This window comes from Dermochelys coriacea, chromosome 1, assembly GCF_009764565.3.
Source record: "Dermochelys coriacea isolate rDerCor1 chromosome 1, rDerCor1.pri.v4, whole genome shotgun sequence".
NCBI classification, from domain to species: domain Eukaryota; kingdom Metazoa; phylum Chordata; order Testudines; family Dermochelyidae; genus Dermochelys; species Dermochelys coriacea.
Window position 1 is genome coordinate 98683131 of NC_050068.2, and position 25323 is coordinate 98708453.

General features: G+C 44.7%; 1 protein-coding gene across 7 annotated transcripts in view; it reads left to right on the top strand.

The window, feature by feature from the left end:
- FARP1 (FERM, ARH/RhoGEF and pleckstrin domain protein 1) overlaps positions 1 to 25323 on the top strand; it is a 360795-nt gene that overhangs the window by 323207 nt on the left and 12265 nt on the right. For all 7 annotated transcript variants that reach the window (XM_038415957.2, XM_038415977.2, XM_043504705.1 and 4 more), the window contains exons 18-24: positions 11717 to 11954; positions 15024 to 15154; positions 19702 to 19770; positions 22095 to 22184; positions 23256 to 23338; positions 23696 to 23808; positions 24393 to 24556. In XM_038415957.2, the coding sequence (XP_038271885.1) occupies positions 11717 to 11954; positions 15024 to 15154; positions 19702 to 19770; positions 22095 to 22184; positions 23256 to 23338; positions 23696 to 23808; positions 24393 to 24556 (888 nt within the window). The remainder of the gene's footprint in view (positions 1 to 11716; positions 11955 to 15023; positions 15155 to 19701; positions 19771 to 22094; positions 22185 to 23255; positions 23339 to 23695; positions 23809 to 24392; positions 24557 to 25323) is intronic.

Below are 25323 nucleotides of genomic sequence, written 5' to 3' on the forward strand. Positions count from 1 at the left end.
CGATCCTAACGCTTACAGAGTGCTGTGGGAGGAGCTCCCTACGGTCAGCACGCGCAACTGAGACCGGCTAAAGCTGCCTCTCACTCTGGCTGAGTTCTTGGAAGCCCTCCATCACATGCCCACCAATAAATCTCCGGGCATAGATGGGCTGACTGTGGAGTTCTACCGCGTGTTCTGGGACGTCCTCGGCCCAGATTTAGTCACCATCTGGGCTGAGTCTTTGCAGAGCGGTGTCCTCCCTCTTTCGTGCAGGCGAGCCGTGCTCGCCTTATTGCTGAAGAAGGGGGACCTCTGGAATTTACGAAATTGGCGTCCCATCTCGCTCCTCAGCATGGACTACAACGTTGTGGCAAAAGCAATCTCGCTGCGGCTAGGGTCCGTGCTGGCGGACGTGGTCCACCCAGACCAGACCTACACCGTCCCAGGCCACAGCATCTTTGACAACCTATATCTGGTGTGGGACCTTTTGGAACTCGGGTGTAGGGATGGTTTGTCGTTCGCTCTCCTGTCCTGGGATCAGGAGAAGGCGTTCGACAGGGTGGATTACGGGTATCTCCTAAGCACTCTACAAGCGTTTGGCTTTGGACCCCAGTTTGTGGGTTTTCTCCAAGTGCTGTACGCCTCCGCAGAGTGTCTCATTAGGCTTAACTGGACCCTGACCGCATCGGTCAGCTTCGGGCAAGGAGTACAGCAGGGGTGCCCCCTCTTGGGCCATCTGTACACTCTGGCAATCGAGCCCTTCCTCTGTCTCCTCCGAAGGAGGTTGACAGGGTTGGTGCTGCGGGAGCCGGAGCTGCGGCTGGTCCTGTTGGCATACGCTGATGACGTGCTCCTCATGGTCCAGGACCCGGGCGACTTGGTGCGGGTGGAGGCTTGCCAGGCCATCTATTCAGCAGCCTCCTCCCCCTGGGTCAACTGGGTCAAGAGCTCAGGCTTGGTGGTAGGGGACTGGTGGCAGGCGAGCTCCCTCCCACCCGCGCTTCAGGCCATCCGGTGGACTGCGGGTCCGCTGCTCTATCTAGGTGTTTACCTTTCTGCCACACATCTGTCTCTGCCGGAGAACTGGCAGAATTTGGAGGACGGGGTGACAGAGCGGCTCTGGAAATGGACAGGACTACTCCATTGCCTCTTCCTTCGAGGGAGAGCACTGGTGCTTAATCAACTAGTCCTGTCAATGCTTTGGTACCGGCTCAACACCCTGGTCCTGGCCCTGGGTTTCCTGGCCAACCTCCGGACATCGATTCTGGAGTTCTTTTGGTCAGGACTGCACAGGGTTCCTGCAGGGATTCTCCATCTACCCCTGGAGGAGGGAGGGCAGGGCCTGAAGTGTCTGCACACTCAGGTCCATGTCTTCCGCCTCCAGGCCCTGCAGAGGCTCCATTATGGTGCAGGTAATCCGGCGTGGAGCATACTGGTGCACGCCTTCCTGCACCGCTTCCGAGGGCTCTGATACGACTGGCAGCTCCTTTATCTCCATCCGAGAGGTCTTCCGCGAGACCTCTCCGGGCTGCCAGTCTTCTACCAGGACCTCCTCCGGACCTGGAAACTGTTTTCAACGACCAGGTCCATGGCGGCCACCGAGGGGGCAGATCTCCTCACGGAGCCCCTGCTACACAACCCCCAGCTCCGTGTGCAGGTGGCGGAGTTGCACTCGGTGCACCAGAGGTTGGTCTTGGCAGAAGTCACAAGAGTCGGAGACCTCCTGGACTACGACCAGGGAGACTGGCTGGATCCCCTGACGCTTGCTCAGTGAATGGGGCTCTCCAGATCTCGTACTCCCTGGCCCATACTTCAGGAGGTGAAGGCTGCTTTGCCACCCGCTGCTCAGGTTTATCTCACCCAGGTCCTGCATGAGGGCACGCCCCGGCCACCCTCTATCCCAGGCCCGCCGGGCCTTTTAATTGGGCCCCTGCCCTATGGACTCAACCGACTCCCTCAGCCCTTCACCGTGAGCCAGCTGCACGGGATGCAGCCGGTCTGCTTCCAAACCACGCCAAGGAAACATCTATATACACTCGTGCTCCACACCCTTCACGCCCTCACCCTCGTGTCCCGCCCCAATACAGAATGGTGGGACCTTCTGCCACCATTGGAGGGTGAGGAGCCCCCGTGGGCCAGCCTATATTCCATCTTAGTCCCGAGATCCACCGGGGATGTCAGTTGGCTGCTCCTTCACAGAGCCGTGAGCACAGGCGTGTTCTTGGTGCGGTTCACCTCTGTCCCAGACTCTATGCCCCTTTTGCTGCGTGAGGGAAACCCTGGTACACACACATCTGGAGTGTGCCAGGCTGCAGCCCCTATTCCGGCTCCTCACCAATATTTTATTACGTTTTTGGTTGCACTTTTCCCCTCACCTTCTTATTTATGCACTCCCTATCCGTGGCCCCACAAAGTCATGGGATCTTCTGGTCAGCCTCCTCCTGGCCCTAGCTAAAATGGCCATCTATAAAACCAGAGTGAGAAGGTTGGCCGATGGAGTCTCTGTGACTGTGGGGCCTATTTCCGATCCTTGGTCCGTTCACGTGTCTGGGCAGAGTTCCTCTGGGCAGCGTCCATAGACGCCCTGGACGCCTTTGAGGAGCAGTGGGTGCTGTCCGGGGTTCTCTGCTCGGTGTCCCCATCCGGTTCTCTTCGTTTGACCCTTTGACTACACTCCTGTCCCTATTATTTCATTAGTTGTCCCCTGGATTTATTTGGTGTCCAGGTCCTGTGGATCCTCTTAGGCTGGTGGGGCATCCTTTAGCAGTGGACGGGCTTCGCCTGCCCACTTCCCGGATCCCAAAAGGATTACTCTCCTATAGCCATCTGGCCCAACCCTGTCACAGCTTCTATAATTCTAGATTGGTTGTGATACTTTTAATAAAAGACAGAGTAGGTAACGTTTTTTGAAAACCAAAACAAAAAGGCCAATACAATGTCTCTGTTTTCTATAGTATGCCACAGAAACATTTTGCATACCATTTTTATACAGTGCCTGTCTGCAGAAGCATTGTGGAAGTAGCATATTACTGATCAGTGCAATAAAAGAATACAGAGTTACATAAAAGCCTCTTAAGACACCAGAGAGGCCATTACAATCTAGGCCAGTAACACATGTTTATATTATTAACACATGTGGGTCCAGTCCTGATAATTGCATATCATTTTCTCTTTAAAAAATTGCTTTAGAGTTATCTATCTAACCTTAGCTATCTACACTAAGCACTGTAATAGCAGAATGTCTGACAAAAGAGCTATGTGCAGTGTTGTTATAGCCCTGTCGGTCCCAGGATATGAGAGAGACAAGGTGGGTGAGGCAATATCTTCTATTGGACCTACTTCTCGAAAGCTTGTCTCTCTCAGCAACAGAAGTTGGGCCAATAAAAGAGATTCCCTCTCCTACCTTTGACAAAAGAGAGTGTCACTTACACAGGGCCTTTCATCCAAGGATCTTGAAGTGCTTTTACAGATATTAGCTAGCTCTTAATGCTCATTAATCCCTTTTCTGATGCACTTGCTAGCTGGAGTACTAGACTTCAATTCCACAGCAGAGAGAAGAGCTACTAAGGCCCCATTGCCAAGTAGGTGAAGGTCATCACAATTCAGGGCAGCTGGATCTCTGTCTACCCATAGCGATACAGCAAGGGCACCCGTTCTCAGGCTTCCAGCTCCCCAGCTGTTACCTTTCTTGCGTGGAAACCTGCACGTCTCCCTTCCAAGCCGGGTATCCCCAGGCTGCATAGTCCCCTGCCTTCACCGTGTTATTCCCAGCAGAGACAGGTTCCCCAAGCACACCAGCTTGCTTTCCCTTCAGGGACAGTTAATGTCCACAGTTGTAAGTTACCATGCAGCTCTTTTATGCAAGCCTATTTTATTCTTAAGGTAAAAGCAGTACAGAGAAAACACATTAAAAACAATAAAAGAATCTACACACATGCTAAGAAGCTCACCAGCGATCAGTGCAACCCTAACATGGGCTCTGGCTGACGCATCCTTCCAGGCCCCACCTAAGGGTTTCCTTGTGGTTCAAGCTCATCACAGCTTCAGCTCAGAGGAAGCACACAGGCTTATGAAATCTCAATAGGCCCATTCCTTTCAACCCTTCCCTAAGGATCAGGGCCCTCCATAGACCAGGGGTCCAATCTGTTTGCCGGGTCAGAAGAAAGGCCCCGAGCCTGTTTAAAACCAGGCAATTGATCCAAGTGTGACTGCTTGGATCACAGAAACCCCCTTGGGGTTGCCAACTGATGTGCCAAAACTACTTCTGTCCCTGCTTTGCCTGCCAGCTTGAGACTCCAGCACCCTGTCTCGTTGAGTCAGACACGCCAGTCTACTCCAACACAGACCCAGGGTCTGAACCACGTGCCCCAAAGCTGCAGACTTAGCTGAAAGCAACTTAAGAAATGTTCCTGTCTTTAACCCTCAGATACCCAACTCCCAATGGGGTCCAAACCCCAAATAAATCATTTTACCCTGTATAAAGCTTATACAGGGTAAACTTATAAATTGTTCACCCTCTATAACAGTGATGGAGAGATGCACAGCTGTTCTCCCCCCCCCCCACCTCCAGTATTAATTAACCCAGAGTATATATTAAGTAATTTTATTAAATACAGAAAGTAGGATTTAAGTGGTTCCAAGTAGTAACAGACAGAACAAAGTGAATTACCAAGCAAAATAAAATAAAACACGCCAGTCTAAGTCTAGTGCAGTAATAAAACTGAATACAGATAAAATCTCACCATCAGAGATGTTTCAATAAGTTTTTTTCACAGACTCGACATCTTCCTAGTCTGGGCACAATCCTTTCCCCTGATGCAGCCCTTGTTCCGGCTCGGGTGGTAGCTAGGGGATTTCTCATGATGGCCGCCCACTTATATATCTTTTGCATAAGACAGGAATCCTTTGTCCCTCTGGGTTTCCACCCCTCTTCTCAATGGAAAAGCACCAGGTTAAAGATGAATTCCAGTTCAAGTGACATGATCACATGTCACTGTAAGACTTCATTACCCACTTGCCAGCCCACAGGTATACAGAAAGACTTACAAATAAACAGCTATTTACAGGTAATTGTCCTGATTAATGGGAGCCATCAAGATTCCAAGCCACCATTAATGGCCCACACTTTGCATAACTACAATAGGACCTCGGAGCCATATTTCATATTTCTAGTTTCAGATACAAGAGTGATACATTTATACAAATAGGATGACCACACTCAGTAGATCATAAGCTTTGTAATGATTCCTTACAAGAGACCCTTTGCATGAAGCATATTCCAGTTACATCATATTCACACTCATTAGCATATTTTTATAAAATCATATAGAATGCAATGTCACACCCTCCTCCTGAACTTACTGCCAGAGGCTTGGACACTGACCATGGTGGAGGCAGTTTACCTAAAATTTGTTTTGGGGCTCCTCTCTGGGGCAGACACTCCTGTGTCCCTCAAAAGGGAAAGAGACCCTGATCCAGCTGTGGGCTCATAGCTACCAGCTATGACAGATCTTTCACTGGCCAGCAAAATCCTTCCCCCTTTCACTCAGGTTGGGCTTGCTTCCAGCTACAGAGTCCTTGGGGTTTGTTCCCACCGCAGCAGTCACCAGGACCCCCACTTCCAGCTCCAGGATACATGTCTCTATGCACCTCTTCTATTCCATTACAGCCAGTTCATGCTTCTGGGTCTCAATTTGCTTTGTCTTTTAAATCCAGGGTTTGCTGGTGGGCAGCCTTTTCTTTTCCCAGGGCAGCCTTTTCCCAGGCAAATTGCACACCAATTTCCATTTATCTTTCCTTTAGACTGTCACTCGATGAGCTGGGATACCACAAAGAACCCCCTCCTACCAGAACAGGCCCCCCTCCACTCCTGTCAGCTTTACCACAGACAGAGGTTGGGCCACACCCATCTGCAGCTCACTTAAAACTGAGATGCACTGAGCTCAGAGGATTCTTAGTTAACAGAGACTTTCCCAGTGCCCAGTGTTCAGCCTTTCTGGGCAATTTGCAACTTGTGTAGTTCTAGCTTCTTCTGATCTTCACTCTTATTTACTTTGCTTCCTTTTCTGTCCCTATTTCCCTTACCTGAAATAAGCAAACAGAAAATAACAAACCAGTAACTACTCTGTCTGTTTTCCAGCTACCACGCTTAACTCACTTAAAATCAGTACTAGTATGTCAAAGCAATCAGCTGTGCACAGATCCTGCTCGACTATGCCACGGTGATGGGTTGGATCACAGAAACCCCTTTGGGACTGCCAACTGATGTGCCAAAACTACTTCTGCCCCTGCATTCCAGGCCAGCTTGGGACTCTAGCACCTTGTCTTGCTGAGCCAGACACTCCAGTCTGCTCCAACACAGACCCAGGGTCTGAACCATGTGCCCCAAAGCTGCAGACTTATCTGAAAGCAAGTTAAGAAGTGTTTCTGCCTTTAACACTTAGATGCCCAACTTCCAATGGGGTCCAAACCCCAAATAAATCCATTTTATCCTGTATTAAGCTTATACAGGGTAAACTCCTAAATTGTCCGTCCTCTATAACACTGATAGAGAGATATGCACAGCTGTTGTCCCCCTCCCCCCCGCTCCAGGTATTAATACACACTCTGGGTTAATTAATAAGTAAAAATTGATTTTATTAAATACAGAAAATAGGATTTAAGTGATTCCAAGTAGTAACAGACAGAACAAAGTGAATTACCAAGCAAAATAAAACATGCAAGGCTATGTCTAATACAGTAAGAAACTGAACAGAGATAAAAACCTCACCCTTAGAGGAATTCCAGTAAGCTTCCTTTTACAGACTACTCACCTTTTAGTCTGGGTCCAGCAATCACTCTCACCCCCTGTAGTTATTGTCCTTTGTTCCAGTTTCTTTCAGGTATCCTTGGGGGTCAAGAGGCTCTTGAGCCAGCTGAAGACAAAATGGAGGGGTTTCCTGAGGTTTAAATAGACTTCACTCTTGTGGGTAGAGACCCCTTTCTCTCTTCTATGCAAAGTCCAGCTCCAGGATGGAGTTTTGGAGTCACTTGGGCAAGTCACACGTCCATGCATGACTCAGAACTTACGGGTGGCAGCCATGGTTCACATGCTTCCTTGAATGTCCTCAGGTAGACTACTTATGTGGATTGGAGCATTCCAAGATTCATTGTCCTTTAAGAGTTTCTTGATTGGGTACCTAATTTGCACATTCCTTTCTCAGGGAACTAACCAAAAGCTCTACTAAGGCTACTTAGACATCAAGCCAGTACACAGCCAATATTCATAACTTCGAGTACAAAAATAATACATGCATACAAATAGGATTAATAGATTCAGTAGATCTAACCTTTACAGAGATATGTTACATGGCATATGTAGCATAAAACATATTCCAATTATGTCATATATATATATATATATATTCATAAGCATATTTCCATAAAGAAAATGGAAACCAAGAATCCTTTTTTTGTCTGTTGGTCCCCAGAGATTTCTAGTTTATGTGCACATTTCCAGGGGGTGGCTTCAAAGTAACTGATAACTGAGGAATTACATTAGTAACCCCCTCCTCCTACAGAATTACATACCGTTCTGTAATAACACATGCACCATTGATTTTTTATACAATGGACCTCAAAGGTATTAGACCTAGTACAATGAGATTTAACTTAATTCAGTACAATTTATCTTTAATGCCATAAGGTTTGTCCAGGATATTGTCAGTCAGTCACCATGGTATTCTAATTTTAGGGACAGATAAGCTGTGACACAAAGAGTGAGTGCCATGCTAAGGATCACACAGCAAATCAATGACAAAGCTAAAAATAGAAATTGGGAATTCTAATTCACAATCCACTGCTGTAGCTAATAGGCCACTTTGTCAGTGACAGACCTGTCATCATAACCCTTTCCTCAATAAACCTACCACTGGCTGCTTCATTCACCCAGACACATTCTGATACCTGGAAAAATCATCATGTGCACTTTCTAACACCAGTCCCTTATTCTCAGTAAGTACAATCATTTTCCTAAAGAGCTGTTGATCTCTAACAGTAAACTTATATTTAGAGACTACTCTGCTTATGTGTCTGGTGCCTTTAATCTCATGTTGTTTAGTCTTTGATGCCTTACGATCTTTCTTTGACATAGCCCTGGAGAAAGATTGCAGCCTCCAGAGAAAAGAATCAAAACCCAGTTTGGATCAAAGAAGTCAGAATAGGAGACAGAAAAGAAAAATCAGTTAATCTTCACACTTAGCATGGGACCTATTAAAAGACCTGTAAATTGACCCTGTCAACTTAGTTAACATGGAGAAGAAGTTAAAAGTAATAAATAACTACCTGGCAGCCTCCATAGTAGCCAAGGAGGGTCCCTGCCTGTCAGAATGTCCATGGAATGAACATATAGTGTGCCAAGAAACCACTAAACTAGCCCGTACTGTAAAGCTGTTGCAAAATCACGAGAAGGAGATTTGACTGGAGATGTGTCAAACACCACATTAGATTTAGACTAAGCCACCCGGCCTTTTGAAGTCAGATCAATATACAGAAGTTCAATTTCCCCTCATTTTCTGCGACAGCACATTTATTCATTTAAAGACTTCTCTGGCTCCATCAAATGAGCTTCATCAATAAAACCAATCACCAAACTACAACAGAACTCCCTTCGTTACTTTTTTAATGGGGATTTTTTAAAAAGTAAGTCGGAAACTTGGCCAGTCAGATGGACCTTATTCTGCAACCTGACTGAAGCTGCTATGACCCCACTATCATAAGGCAGTCCTGCCTGAAGCACCCTCCTGCAGCAGATCGCAGCATGGCAGCTAGTCTGCCTCAGTTTTCCATCTCAGGTGACCCAATAACTTCATGTTTTCTGGCCTCCATACAACCCCTCCTTGGTTTATCTGGTTCCTTACAACAGTATAGTCTGAGTAGCCCATTTCTCACCTGAGAGCAAGCAGTCACTAAAGCTCAAGACATCTCGTCTCTTGATGCCCCACATACCAGACGCTGGTGCCTTCGACCAGGCTAGACTCTCAGGCCTTTCCTGTCCTTGTACTGGGACAGCCACCCGAGTCCTTCCAGTTGCAACCCCACTCTTCCCAGCAGGAACCCCCACAGCCTCTGCTGGAGCATATTTGCCAGGGGAGCATCCCTCACTCTCACTGTTCCTCTGAGTCCCAGTCTCCAGCCCTGGAGATGTCAGTAGGTAAGCTCCTGCCCTACTCCCCTGTCTTCAGCCCTCTCTGGCCCTTGGCTCCATCTGTCTGGCTTTGAGCCAGCAGCAGTTCCCTCTGCTGCTGTTTCTCCTGCCTTCAGCCCCCTCCAGACCTGGCTCTTTGTCTTAGGGACGTCAGCGAGCAAATCTGTCTTGGTGGTCTCCTGCCCTCTGTTTCCTTCCAGGACTCCTCCAATCCTCTCATCTCTTGCAGCTCTCACCTGCCCTTCTGCTCTGACTCACTGGGCTCCCTGACCTGTTTTAGCCCCCAAATACTGCCCAACTATGTTTAATGGCCAGACTGTGAGCACTTGTTCTGGCACAGAGGATCTGGACCTTTTTAATTCACAGGCGCCAGCCACGCTGTGATACCCACTCAGTCAGCATGTAAGTTACATCCACTCCCCTTCACTTCACACCACCATTTTACATCAAGAACATAAGAACAGACATACTGGGTAAGAGCAAAGGTCCATCTATTCCAGGATTCTGTCTTCCAAACAGAGGCTAGAGCCACCATCCCTGCCCAACCTGGCTAATAGCCATTGATGGACCTATCCTCCATGAACTTTTCTAGTTATTTTTTGAATCCTCTTACAGTCTTAGCTGGCACAACATCCTCTGGCAAGGAGTTCCACAGGTTGACTGTGCGTTGTGTGAAGAAATACTTCCTTTTATTTGTTTTAAACCTGCTGCCCTATTAATTTCATTTAGGGACCCCTAGTTCTTGTGTTATGAGGAGTAAATAACACTTCCTTATTTACTTTCTCCACACTTGTCAAGATTTTATAGATCTCAATCATATCCTCCCTTAGTAGTCTCTTTTCCAAGCTGAAAAATCCCAGTCTTATTAATCTCTCCTCATACAGAAGCCATTCCATACCCCTAATCATTTTTGTTGCACTTTTCTGAACCTTTTCCAATTCCAGTACATCTTTTTTGAGATGGGATGATCACATCTGCATGCAGTATTCAAGATGTGGGTGTACCATGGATTTATATAGAGGCAACATGATATTTTCTGTTTTATTATCTATCTCTTCCTTAATGATTCTCAACATTATGTTCACTTTTTTGACTGCTGCTGCACACTGAGTGGATGTTTTCAGAGAACTGTCCACAATGACTCCCAGGATCTTTCATGAGTGGTAACAGCTAATTTAGGCCCCATCATTTTATATGTATAGTTGGGATTATGTTTTCCAATGTGCATTACTTTGCATTTATCAGCATTGAATTTCATTTAGCATTTTCAGAGTGGTAGCCATGTTAGTCTGTATCAGCAAAAAGAACAAGAAGTACTTGTAGCACCTTAGAGACTAACAAATTTATTTGAGCAAATGATGAAGTGGGCTTTAGCCCACGAAAGCTTATGCTCAAATAAATTTGTTAATCTCTAAGGGGCCACATCTACCATTTTGTTGCCCAGTCACCCAGTTTTGTGAGATCCTTTTGTAGCTCTTCACAGTCTGCCTGGGTCTGCCTACTATCTTGAGTAGTTTTGTATCATCTCCAAATGTTGCCACCTCACTGTTTACTCCTTTTTCCAGATCATTTATGAATATGTTCAATAGGACTGGGCCCAGTACAGACTCCTGGGGAACACCACTATTTACTTCTTTCCATTCTGAAAACTGGCCATTTATTCCTACCCTTTGTTTCCTATCTTTTAACCAGTTACCAATCCATGAGAGGACCTTCTCTCTTCTCCCATGGTAGCTTAGTTTGCTCAAGAGCCTTTGGTGAGAGACCTCGTCAAAGGCTTTCTGAAAATCTAAGTACATTATATTCACTGGATCCCCCTTGTACACATGCTTGTTGAGCCCCTCAGAGAATTCACCTCTGCAGTTGCCTACCTAGTGTTATGTAGATGAGATGACAACCAAGCGGCAGAAAATATGAAGTGCTGTAACGCAGGTGTTTTGCTATGGAATGCACCTGTGTTTGTGTGTATGTGTTCAGAGTTTTCAGGAGTTGTAGCTGCTCTTTAATAATAAATAAAGGAACAAAAGCTGGCATTCCAATTGGTTACAGATAGGATCATCAAAGGGGCCTAAGGAATTGGAAAAGTCAGTGCCAGTTGGATGTTTAATTACCTTAGTCCTCTTTGGAGAGCCCAATCTACATTTTTTTCCTAACTCCATGCTATTGTTCATCCCCAAGATACATGCAAAGCATGAGCTAAGTACAGTGTAATATCTTTAACTTTGAATTCCTTGGCTGCTGCTAGACTGTCTGCCTCAATTAGTTTTGTTTGTTTGTTTTACAGGGGATGCAGAGAAGGTCAGGGGAAGGGAAGAATTGGCAGAAAAGATTAAATTAATTCTGGACAGAGTGGGATTTTCCATCTTATTTATTTTGTAGGTTAATGACAGAACGTTAGTGTTGCACAGAGCAAATGACTGTGTTGCAAAAAACCACAGCAACGTTAGCAAGATTTTTATAGAGGAACATATTTGGATCAAATGACTTGGAATCCCATATGTGCAGTGCGTTTGCTAATGTCTCTGCCTCTTTTCTTTTCTCTTTGTTTTTAAGCAACTGACAGTTCATCTGCGGAAACACAATGAAGTTTTGATGGAGTTGGAAAATGGGATCAAGAACTCTCGCAAGCTGGAGACCTTGTGTAGGGACTTTGAGTTACAGAAAGTCTGCTACCTACCCCTCAATACTTTCCTACTCCGGCCTTTGCACCGGCTCATGCACTATAAGCAGATAATGGAAAGGCTCTGCAAACACTACCCACCAAACCATGTGGACTTCAGAGACTCCAGAGGTGAATGGGGAGGAATAATCTAATTCTATAAGCAGTGGACTAGAACACAGTCTGCTGATAGCTAGTCCCCATTCTAACCACTAGGCATGCTGTAGTATAAATAATATTGCATCCAAAAAACTACATTAAAAGAGTGTTCAGCTTGCAGAGTCAAGTACTCAAAAGTCAGGAAATGTCAGAATTAAGGCTGTGATCATCTAGTCTGAGTTCCTATATAACACAGGCCAGTGAACTTCCCCAGAATGATTCCTGGAGCATATTTTCTAGAAAGATATCCAGTCTTGATTTAAAAATGGTCAGTGATGGAGAATCCACAGTGACCTTTGCCTCTTGTTCATGATGACTTGATTCCCAGCTCCTTTTTCTCCTTGTTCCTTACATATGATTTTCCAGGCGATTTGTGCTCCTAAATCAGTTAGGTGCTTTTCAAAAATCCCACCCTAAATCTTTGTCCTCATTGTAGAGCAGAAATCCCTTGCTGTAAAACTGATTCCCCCATTTTAGAGTAGACCTATAAATATTTGAGGATGGTTGAAGCCGTGTGCCCGGTTACATTTTCAATTAAACCATTAATTACTGGATATTGGAGTCCTTGGAGAGAACATAGTAGTAGAGATAATAATAAATAAAGCACAACCAGGCCAGATTAACCTTTTGTGGGACCCGCGCCAAACACGTTTGTGAGCCCCCATGTAGTCGTTATGGGCCCATACCAAGTGTGGGCCTGGTGCAACGACGCCCACAGTATACCTGGTACTGCTGCGATGGGGATGAAAACCTTTATTCAAAAACAAAATAAGATATTTGAAGCCACACTTGATTGAGACTTCCACTCAGCCCATAGAGAACAAATTGGGCTAGCATCAATATACCCAGAATATTCTTAAATTTGGAGTATTCGTGTGGGAGGGGGTTGTTTGTTAGTTTTGTCTTTTTTGTTTAAACACTCGGGGCCTGCTGGGGGCTCTGAACACAAGTGCTTAATTAGCATACTTATAAGCCATATGAAGCTGGGATGTAGCAGTCAGTGTAGGTGTACCTGCATCTCCCCACCATTGCCTCCTCCACCCAAAGTTATGTTTCGTAAATACATTTTTCGAAAGCTGGATTTTCTACTTTGGTACAATAATGTTTACAAAACTTTTTTAAAAGTTAATTTTCTTTAACCTATTTCTAACATTTGCCTCACCACCCCTCATGACTTGAAGTGAAACAGTAAACTTACTGGATGGAGCATGGGGAGGAAGATTGCTGGTGTCCATCTTTTGCAGGGACAAAGGGCCACTGAGACACACACATTCTCTTTACCACCAAGGCTACCACAATCCACTTCAAGCCCCTACCTCAGCCTTTACACCTGGACTCTCCCCCATCCCTCCTACTGCCCCCCATACACACCCACAATTTACTCCCACCTTCACACAAGGGCTCTCCTCAATCTCCCTGCTACTGCCAATCCCCCCACTTTCATCCCAGGGCTGTCACCTCCCTCCCTTCTCCCCCCTCCCCTACTCAAAGCCAACACCCACCTTCAACCAATACTCTTACCTCCCTCCCACTGCTCCTCCACACCAACCCCCACCTTAAAACCCTTCTGCTCCTACCCCACCCCCATACAGTCACCTCCAGCTCCCACATCACACCCAGACTCACCCCACAATCCACCTCCCCTCCCTGGAGTGCAGGGAAAAATTTCTGGGCATTCCCACTGGCAGGGAGCATGGCAGCCAGCCCCACTGTCATCACCCCCGCCTCAGCCTCAGGGGCCACAGACAACCAGCCTCCCCTGTGCCAGCCCGATGGCGGTACAGGTCCAAGGGCCCAAGCCTAAAGCCCTGGTGTGCAAACTACAACTCCCACCCCACATTGGTGGACTAGGGCTAGGGCTAGGGCTAGAGCTGGATTAACCCTTTGTGGGGCAGCATGTAGTCGTTATGGGCCCCTTCCAAGTGTGGGCATAGCCCCGCTAGCGCCATTATAAACCCGGTACTGAGCACAACAATAGTTCTGCACTTTAAGCAACTGATCACTGATTATTTCTATCATTGCTGGAGGTATGGCAAGGACAGGTCCTTGATTTACAAACTGTGGTAGTAGAAATAAAAACATGCAACCATTTCACCAAATTTCCTAATACGGGGGGGATCCCATGTGATGTGATGGGTAGGGAGATGCATTTAATGAGCTGGTTCAGAGATATTTAGTCTAATGAGAGAGATAGGAACTGAAATTTATTAGAAAAGGGCCTACTATTAATCTACTGATAATGCAGAAACCATAATGATTTAACAAATGTTTTAAATGAGAGGAAACATGGCGAGACTGTCTCCATCAGCAGTAATGATACTTCAGTGCTGACTGTGCAATAGAGTCCTTAGCATCCTCTGACGAGAGTAAGTTTTGTTCAGGGAGATCATATTATCTCATTGAAAATCCACCTTCTGATTCTACTTCTGGGCCGCCACCCAAAACACGTGTGTCTGCTGCAGGAGAAAGTAGTTTAAATGTATTTTAAAAGAGAATCGGGGCTGTGCATCCTGTTAAAAATACACATATGAAGGCAACTCATACCCCTCTCTTGGTTGCTCTGGGGTTTTGGTTGCCTGAAAATGTTAGCATGTTTGAATCCTTACCGAGGTGTGAATTCTAGCTAGCTCTCTGCACTTCCCTTGAAGTCTTGTGGTTGTGGAGCCCTCAGGTACTATTTTAAAAAATTCATTCTCTTATCAGTGCCATGAGTTGATTCTCCTTGAAAACCAATTGTTCTGAGTGTTACTGTAAAAAAGATAGGTCTAAAGTGTTGCATGCCCATGGAGAGCTTAGGTAAAAGCAGACTTCTGTCTGTGGTGATTGCCTCTACCTTTATTTCAGTGCTGCCACCCTCAGTAAAAGAACCTCGTGAATCTGTGTATGCAACTTGAAGACAGTTAGAGTAAATACTAGAAAAAGAGAATTATAACAATCTTGTTGGGAGGGTGCTGTGCGTGAGCCACAGATGGAATAAATATTATGTACCTGCTTGTAAGTCTGATACGAGCATTGAAAAGATCCTTGTTTTTATTTACCTAGCTGCTCTGGCTGAGATTTCTGAAATGGTGGCTCAGCTCCATGGTAGTATGATAAAGATGGAGAACTTCCAGAAGCTGCATGAACTCAAGAAAGATTTGATAGGCATTGATAATCTGGCAATCCCAGGAAGGGTAAGTGACAGAGTTTCACTCAAGAGCAAGATCTCTGGCTCTGAAATTATCAGCCAAATAGCTTTGGAACATGAGGTCTGGTTTTGAAGTCTGTTGGATTCTTTTAAATCACAGTTTATAAAATTTCTCTGCCCCATCCCCTTGGCCAGGTAAGTTATGTTTAAATCATGTTAGCTTGGGCCATTTTAACACGGCTTTAATGTGGCCATGCTATTAGTTTGTAGCAGTGTAGATGCAGCCATGATATATCTAAAGCTACTGGAGTTTGGTCAAGCTAACCCTCATAGTCACAGTATGCAGTGTCGCCTAGCACTGACCCTCTTTCCTTCACTATAGACAGTAAATCAAATGTAAATTCAATAATGTCAGAACAAACTATTGATTGTAAAAGGAGAGGGAAACAACCCTCTTTATTATGTCTCTCTTCTGCTTTGTTCTTCTGGGCTTTATTTTGGATGAACAATTTTGGATTGTTACAGGAAATTCTGAGCATCACATGGAACAGAGGCAGTAATATTATAGTTAGGGTCCTACCAAATTCACGGCCATGAAAAACGCATCCTGGACCGTGAAATCTGATCTTCCCTGGGAAATCTGGCTATTATAGGGGAGACCAGATTTCACAGAGTTGGGCGGCCGCAGAGCGGTGGCTGCAGGCCGGGAGCCTAGCTCTGAAGGAAGTGGCAATACCAGCAGCAGCACAGAAGTCAGGTGGCATGGTATGGTGGTGGGGACAGGGCTGGCATTATAGATGGGAGAGTGGGCGACCACCCAGGACCCTGTGGTCAGGGGGGTGCCGTAGTCTCACACACACACCCCACAGCCTGCACAAGGTCCCTTTAACCCCCAAGCCCTGTGCTCCTGCTGCTAGTCCTGGAGGCACTAAGGAGGGACAGGACTTCCTCTTCCTCTTCCTCTGCATGACCCGCTCCAAGGCCAGGTCAGACCCATCTCCAGGAAGCTCCATGGCTGCTGGCTAGGAGTCCAACTTTGAAGGCAGCACTGCCCTCAACAGCAGCATAGAAGTGCATGTGGCATGGTATGGTATTGCCACCGTTCTGCACTGCTGCTGGGGTGATGCTGCCTTCAGAGCTGGGTGTCTGGCCTGCAGCTGCCCTCTGGCTTCCCAGTTCTGAAGGCAGCAGCACTGAAGTAAGGATGGCAATACCGTGATCCTCCTGCAAGAGCCTGGCGAGCCGAGACCCACCGCCCCCCCCGGCGCAACCCCATTTTGGGTTGGGACCCTCACGGTTACAATACCATGATATCTATGATTTTTAAAATCCAGTGACCATAAGGGACTATAAGTAAGGCTACGTTTTAGTCCTGGGTGTTTTTGGTAAAAGTCATGGACAGGTCGTGGGCAGTAAACAAAAATTCAGCAACCACTGCAGAAGTCCCGGGAAGTCCCAGAGTCCATAACTTCTATGACCTCTGTGACAGACTCGCAGCCTTAACTATAAGACATTTGTGCTGGAGGAACTCATCTCTTCCATACTGGCAAGCACTGAAACAAGGAATCAGTATGTCACTTTAGCCTTGGGGACAGTTATCTCTGTAGTCCACATATAACAGGATAAGATAATTTTTGAGTCCTTGTTTTATACAGGCTTTTCTAAATAAATATTTTCAGTGATGTTACAAATGGGAATTTCTCTCCTTTATTTCAGTTTAATTCTCTTCCTCTCTGTTTTTTACTGACTCTAATCTATTCAGATTCTTGTGTCCATTACTGTGATTTCTGAGCATAGTTAATGTGTCTATCTTTGCCTGCCTGTTTGTCTCTGTCTGTGGTATCTATGTACTATACTGCATCACTAAAAAGGTCATTTTTGATGGTTGTCATATGCCAGGCCATTTTTCTTCCACAGTCATGACTGAGGGAAAGCTTGCACAAAGGGATGTTTTGCGTTTTGTGTCCTAAATGTGGTAAGGCATGTGGAAGCCTGGCAGTGTGGAATCCCACAGCTAAACAACCTCCACCAAGACAGTCCTATTGCTAGCCCCTGAGAGTTTCCACCTGGGGACCAGCAGGTGTAATGTCTCTGATGAGTCTGCTGCTGTGGTGGGGTGCTGAAGAAAGGTAGCTCTAAGCTAACTATGTTCTAGCCATTTAAGACTTTAAAGATTAAGACGAGGACTTTGAGATGCAATCGATTGTGTGTGCTGTGCTCTTCCTGGTCGTTCTTACCTGCAAGATGGACAGCTGCATGTTTAAGCAGCTGACGTGTCTGTATGGCTTTCCCAGGCCACGTTAGATAGTGTTTCAGAGTAGCAGCCGTGTTAGTCTGTATCCGCAAAAAGAAAAGGAGGACTTGTGGCACCTTAGAGACTTAACAAATTTATTTGAGCATAAGCTTTCGTGAGCTACAGGTCACTTCATCGGATGCATGCAGTGGAAAATACAGTGGGGAGTGTGTTGCCGAAGTCTGCCATGGCAACAATGAAAGCCTGGATCACTGTAGGCGGGTCCTCATTTTGGGTCTTTTTTCATCTCCCTTTTCTTGTTTACTCCTTTATTGCTCCTTTTATCTGATTCTTTTATCCCCCCTTCCTCTCATTGTCTTCCCCACCTAATCGCTGGTGTAATTACCGTCATTTTCTTCTTCCTTTCAGTGCTTTGCACCCCTGCTGCTCTTCTCTGACTCTCTCCTGTCTCCCACAATATTTCACTTCATGTGCAGCATGACTACTAACTGAAATTGACAAAGTGTCCATTTCACTTTTTGCTGCCCTGTTCCATCCAAGGACAGAGAAAAGAGAACAAGAGGGATGTAATATACTTAAATGCTGTCTTATTCCTGTATGGAGTGAAACCGTAAAGCAGACAGGGAGGAGATGCTTTGTGTGCCAAGTCAGAGAGCTTACTATGTTTGCCACCCTCTGGCATGTGTTCAGGTGGTTGCTGCCTCTCCATCCTTCACCACTCCCTTAGCCCATGCGATTAACTCCCAGGCTGGGGCTCAGGGTATGTCTACACTGCCCATGTTACAGCGCGGCCACGGCAGCACTGTGTCGTGGGCAGTGTAGACATGCTTTCTCACCATGGGAGAGCACTCCCGGCAATTAAAAAGGAATAAAAAAAAAAAAACCACCCCAAATGAGGTGTGGTAGCTTTAGCGCTGGGAGTGCTGTCCAAACTGGCGCTTTTCAGCACTAAAACTTTTGTCGCTCAGGGGGATGTTTTTTCAAACCCCAAACAACTAAAGTTTTAGCGCTGAAAGTGGCAGTGTAGACACAACCTCAGTCTTTGCACTAGAAAGCTAAGGCTGAAGGACATTATTACCACCTGTGGCTGTGTGCTGTTGCCTGTGGGATTGTGTATTGTACTTCTCATTCACCTGACTTGTGGATCACAGGTCCTAGTTTGGTGGTGGCAAAGCACGCATTCGAGATAACGGCTCCAATTCTAGGCTGTGTCTGAGCAGCCTTCAAGGAAGGGGGACAAAGGTGGCTTTACTCTTGGGCCATTCTGTCACAGTTCCTATTGTAAAATAAAACATTCTCAGGACTGTTCTACTTTTAGATTGCTCTTTTGGGGCAGGAACTGTCTCTTCTTAGTGATTGTACAGCAACAAGTGCAATGGTGCCCAGACAGGTTGTGGCCATTAGGCAGCATCACAATATAAATGTTTAATAGTAATAATAATAATAGTATTAATAATATTCTGTGCTGGGTGCCAAAAGTCCCCAAGCTAGGTATACAAGAAACAGCAATTCTGTGTAAACTGGAGTGTTCCCCTGGGTAGGGGAATCTTCCATGAGCTAGTTTATTGGTGCCTTACAGACTGTCCTGCTGCTTTTTGTGTCCTTTGCTTGTACACAAGTGTCATGGGTATTGGCCTCTGAAAGTCCATACAGAACCCATTAGGAACTGCCTGAAACAGGCTAAAGAGAGTGACTGGAAATGAAAGCTTTTGATTTGCTTTATGTGGAAAAGGGAATTATTTCCTAGTTCAAAACAGCGAATGATGCATCTCACTATAATCCCAGAAAACCTGGCTCTCTGATAGTTCGGATCCACTGAGAGAGAGCTCTTTCTTCCTGAGCTTACACGCTTTAAAATAATCTGATCTAAGTGAATGTGCTGTATTGCATGACATGAGCTGCACGGCTTGTCTAGGAGAATTCATGTTGCCAGACAAATCTCCCTCTTCTCCCATTGTTGTAATGGATTCCTTTAGATGATTTTGTGCTTACAGCGAGAGCCATGTCAGCTATACACCACATTATTCATGATATTTCAAGGAGGAGGGTAACCAGATGCTGGTGAATAAACATAGACCTTTTTTATTTTAATCAGCTGTTTGATTTGTAATAATCTATTAATCCCTTGAAGAGGGAGGTGTTTGAAGCAATCAATGTCAGGAAGTGGAAGGGCAGCTCTGAATAGGAAGAGACTACCTTGTAAATAAGATTTAAATTGTAAGTATTTGAAGTGTGTGTGAAAACAGCCTTATTAACTATCTGATCAAGTACTGACACTAAGTATTTATAGACTTTCGACAAGATATTGACATGCTTGTTTCCTGTCTGTTTTCCTACAGGAGTTCATTAGACTGGGCAGTCTTAGTAAGTTGTCTGGAAAGGGTTTACAGCAGCGGATGTTTTTTCTGGTAAGAGATGAGAACAGTTTGTATTGAACATAATGAAGTACAACTGTGTGTAAAAATAAATAAATAAATAAATAACCTTATGAGAGTTTCGTCAGGGAAGGAGTTAGACTTGAATTGTGAAAGAAATTACACATTTTAAAATAGTCTGATCTAAATGAACACAGTATCTCACCTGGCACAGCCAGAGCTGTTCATCAAGAATTCATATTGCCAGACATTCCTAGCCCTTCCATTATTGTCATTGAGTCCTAGAAAAATGAAACTATTTATTTTGACTTATAGTACTTATAACATAATGCCTATTCTGGGCTATTTGTGCCTGTTCTTCACATCCAAACCAGAAAGAGAGTTACCCTTGGTGAGACCAAGGAAAACTCACCATAACCCTCTGTCAGCTTCAGCAAATCCCCCTTTCAAGAGATGGGACTCTCCAGATTCTCTCCAGGTGACATATCTAACTCCCCGTCAAGTTATTGGACCTGCCCATGTCTGGAGCTGCATTTTGAGATTATAGCACTGATAGAGATTAGCCCCTCTCACCATCACATCCAGGGTTTTCAGATGGTGACCAGCTGGTACCCTGTTGTAGATCTGAGAGGGAACCAGCTGGGCTCCCGTCTCCTATCTGACTGGATAGATTTACTCCCCCTACTCCAGATTAGAGTCTTCAGGAAACAATTGTCCCAATCCTGCTGCTACTCTCCTGTTCATGTACAGGGGCTCAGATATCCCAGAGAGTGCACTGGGCCAGTGGCCTTTCCTAATGGCCCAATGTGCTATGGGGCATCTCAACTTGAGAATTGTAAAGAATCAGTGCAGTGGCACAATGAGGGATGCTTTCTTGTCCTGCTGCTTAAGAGGAGTGGTGGCAGAGTGTGGCAGACCTCTTCAGTGCACTGGATATTACACGACATTCTGCATTTTGTTAAATCAGGCTGAGGGAGACAGACCCACCGATATTGCTGTAGTCTAGGGCAAAAATGTATTGAGCAGGGAAGCCGTTGGACCATTAGTTTAAATGTCACCTCTACTGACTTCTGTTCCTATTTTCTTACACTTCACAACCCGTTAAAGGTTGGGGTCTGAGACTTTGATCAGTAAAGACCCTCCCATTGTACAAATAAGTAGAGAGGTTACACAAGGTCACCTCAGGCAGAGTTGGTAATAAAACCCAAGTCTCTAGTATGGCAGATCCGGGTGTTGTCCACTCATTCGCGCTGCCTTTCAGATCGAATGTGCGAAATAAATATGTTTTATCTATCCTGTCTTTAGTCACATTCTCCCTACAGAGCCTGGATAAAATCCAGGAGTAGGGTGACCAGACCGCAAGTGTGAAAAATCAGGACGGGGTCGGGGGTAATAGGAGCCTATATAAGAAAAATCGAGACATCTGGTCACCCTATCCAGGAACCCTAATCTCCAATATTCTACTCATGTCTAGCAAATAGTTGTGTAACTTATTGGCAAAGTGTGTGTAAGACTCCCTCTAGTGGCCGATCCACCTGGAGGATAGCAATTATTGCTATAGCTAAGTGGCAGAGGTAGGTGGGGGATGGGAGAGGTCTAAAAGTCCAGGGTTCAATGTTGGAGATCTTTATGACTGAATATGGTAAAATTTTTGATTTTTCAGTTTTCTTTTTAAAAAACTGGTTTAGTTAAATGAGAAAATATTCTTTTAAACAAATTTTATAGTTAAAATCTATCAATTATATTTTGGCATGCAACAGTGTTCATTTGTCACACATTTTGACGTGGTGTTCCATGTGCAGTCTTTAAGATTAGGAGGTCTGGTGGCAGGCTGCTCCTGAATATTCAAAATAATGGCCAATCAGATGTCTTCAGAGGGTTAGCTCTCTTCTGGGGCTGACATGCTCATCCTTCCTAGCGAGCGGCTGACTAGTAAGCCTGCTCCTTCATAAATCAAGGTAAAAGTGTTCAGGAAGCAGACTATCCACCATAAACCCTCCAATGCACAGGAACCAACAAAAACTATTTCTAACCTCAGTGCATTGGCTCATTAGCATTTTGAGGGCTGAGATCCCAAAGTGCACTGGGTCACCAGGAGACACCAGAAGAGAACTACAAGTAAGCGAGGAACTGGGCGAAGTGTCCTGGCACCAGTTGCAGAAGGAGATTGGGGATGATCCTGGGAGTATTGTGTGGAAGCTGATATTTTCATTTAGATGATAGTCACCCAGATATTAGGGCCCTCATACAAACATCATTCCAGTACTTGACTCTCTGCCCATTGTTACTGTTTGACCTTTGCTCAATAGTTTAATATACTACTGCTAATCTAAATCGTGTTCATTCTTGCTTTTTAGTTTAATGATGTTTTGTTGTACACAAGTAGAGGCCTGACAGCATCAAATCAATTTAAAGTCCATGGACAGCTCCCACTGTATGGCATGGCAGTAAGTACAGCACTCCCATGGGAATTCAGTGGCTCGGGGCTTTAATGGTATATGTAGTGTGTCACTTGTTTGACTCTTACCTCGGGGTGGGGGAGATTGTTACCTCCATCTGGTGGCTACTTTGTGGTTTATTTGAAATGTGTTGGTTGTCTCCATCAAGTTCTCAGTAGGTGCACCACAAAAGCCATCATCTGGGCCTGAATGGCTATCTCAGCCCTAGAGATGCTCTCCGGTTTAAGGTTGAAGTACATTGGCAGCAGATGATGCAGCTGCTCATGTCTCTACTGCTTAGCAGAGTGATGAGTCGCTGCAGTGTGGCCATAAAGTGACTGTCACTACAAACTGAGTAGGACACCAGGTTGATGCACCTACATGGCTAGTAGCCGAAGATAAAGGGTCAGGGTTGTATTGTGCCTTGCAGGCACTTTCCTTTATTGCAAGAGATGCAGAAATGCACCTTAATCGCACTGGACTTTGAGGCTGCATGATGCCTCCTGCATGATGCCTTCCAGCTTGCAAAAGGTGTGACTGGTATGTCACTCTTTAGGGCTCACCCTCTCTCTCCTTCAGCCTTGAATGCTGCTAGATTAGCACAGTCCTGTGCTTGTGCTCAGCTCTTTCTTGTGTCCTCCATTTCTTATACCTTTTCCTGTCCAGCAGCCTCACATACCCACACTGGGACAAAGCAGAGGTTAGCCATTGATGTATTGTCAGTAGCATCTCGTCATGTTATATTGGGAAGCTGACAGAAAAATCCCAAAAAACATACTGTAGTTGTTCTTCCTATTATTTTCATCATCACTTTGTTTAGTGTGTTCTTTGTAAAGGTACTTGAGGCCTATGTACAGTACTCTCAGCTGTTAGTCTTTGAGAGTTTTTTTTTTTAAATTTCCTCTCCTTTTTTGGGGTTGCATTAATTCCTTAAGCTGCTATTTTTTTTCTCCATTTCCATTTGTGAATCTCTGCTATATTTTCTGTCTCTCCCCTCCCACTGTTCCAATCCATAAAATGTGTACTTCCTACCATCTGGGACTAATGCAATCTTACGGTATATGAACCTTTGTCTCCTAGATAGAGGAAAGTGAAGAGGAATGGGGGGTTCCTCACTGTCTTACACTACGAGGTCAACATCAGTCCATCATTGTTGCTGCAAGGTAATTCATTGGAAATGCATGTCCGCAAGCCTTTCACACAGTTGTGCAGGAAGCACAGAGCAGATGGATAGAATTTTATTTTAATTTGCTCTTAAAATCATTCTGCACAAAAATGCTTTCTGCTGCATGAGTAATAGGCTTGCTAAAAATGTGAGTAAAACAGAATCATGAATTCGAATATTGTATGGGAACTCTGATTGTTTTATCCAAACTAAACTTAGAATCAGAAGAAACAGCCTAGTTAGACAAATGTAGACATGAGAAACTAGATTGGGTACCAAACTCAAATTGTGATTAGCTTTTAAAGTGCCTCTTAGCCTGGCTTAAAGCGAATGAAACCTGGATCTCTGTTCGTAGTACCCGTGCTGAAATGGACAAGTGGACTGAGGACATACAGATGGCGATAGATCTGGCAGAGAAAAGCAGTGGTCCCACCCCTGAATTACTGGCTGGTAGTCCACCTGACAATAGTAAGTAATGTATGAAGAGGAGCTTTTTACCCAGAAGTCACTAAAATTCAATGATAATGGAGAAGAAAACACACCTTGAAATACAGTGCTGCTGTATCACATTACCTCAGTGTTATGAAATCTGCTGGCTGAAGGTGCAGTTAGACTAATACCTTAGAATTAGGTTCAGGTTACAGTTTAATGCTTTTTATTGAAGTTACCACTATTTCTATTCCATTTGTTTTAATTTAAATGTATAGCAGTGAAACTTAGCTGCATTAAGATAAGTGACTGTAAAACTCTTCTTGAGCATCATGACTTCAGGACATGTTATACAGCAGTGCCGGTCTTAGGGAAGTTCTGTTTCAGAACATTAATACAAGCAGAGTTAGAGCCAAAGTAAAATACCTTAGTGAGTGTTGGATGTGTTAGCCTTTTAAACAAAGTTGCCCTTTTTAAGCTTGTTATTTATAGAAGACTGTTGACTAAAATCTGTTCATGGAATTGTGAAAATATAAACCTCTTAGTGCATTGGACCTTCATGTTTAATAATTTTTCCAATCATGTATGTTGCAAGAAAGATGCTTTTTCCCTGAATTTCATAGAGTCTCCTGATGAAACTACAGTAGACCAGGAATCAGAGGACGATCTCAGTGCAAGCCGCACCTCACTTGAACGTCAGTCACCACACCGTGGCAACACTACGGTGCACGTCTGCTGGCACAGAAATACCAGCGTTTCAATGATCGACTTTAGTATTGCTGTGGAGGTATCTGCCTCAGAACAATCTGAACTGCAACTCCAGAGAATGTCTCTTCAGTGACATTTTCTTTTTACTCTAGACATTGGCCACCTCTCATTAAATTCAACACCCCTTTATTTGCTTTTTGGAGTTTCAACACAACTGCACTAGTGATCCCCCTCTCACAGTCAGATAACAATAGTTTGGCAAAAATGTAAACTTGGATGATTTATTTAGCAATCTCTTAAAATCAATTTGATTCTAATTTCAGAAAAATAACCTGCATTTTTAAATGCTAACTTGATTTTGAAAGTCTTAACTTTCAGATCACACCAAAGAAAACTCCCTTTGAATATTTTTCTTTGCTAATACCTATTGATGACTTACTAGTGCTGAAAGGACATTGTCTCTGGCCTCTGCAGCCTTGTTTCTTGGTTTTCTATACTAACTTACTTTCTTTACTTTAGCCATCTTTCTCTAGGACCTTAATATGCTCACGGCTTATTTTTCTCTGCCTTATTTTTTATTTGCACTTTCCACATCACAGAAAAAACAATGTGATTTTTATTTTGATCACAGTTAAACCAATTTCATACAAAATGTTAGGAATCGTGGGAATACTAACTAGAAAGGCCTCAGATCTTCGAAATATTACACTTAATTACTTTTGTAGAATAGCTGAAATCTAAAGAAGTTCTTTTTCGAGTTTTAAATGTCTTTTAAGAGGTTCATGAGTAACTGAAAGAGGATGTAAGAAATTTTGTTTATGGGTTCTGCTTAGGTGTTCCCTCATA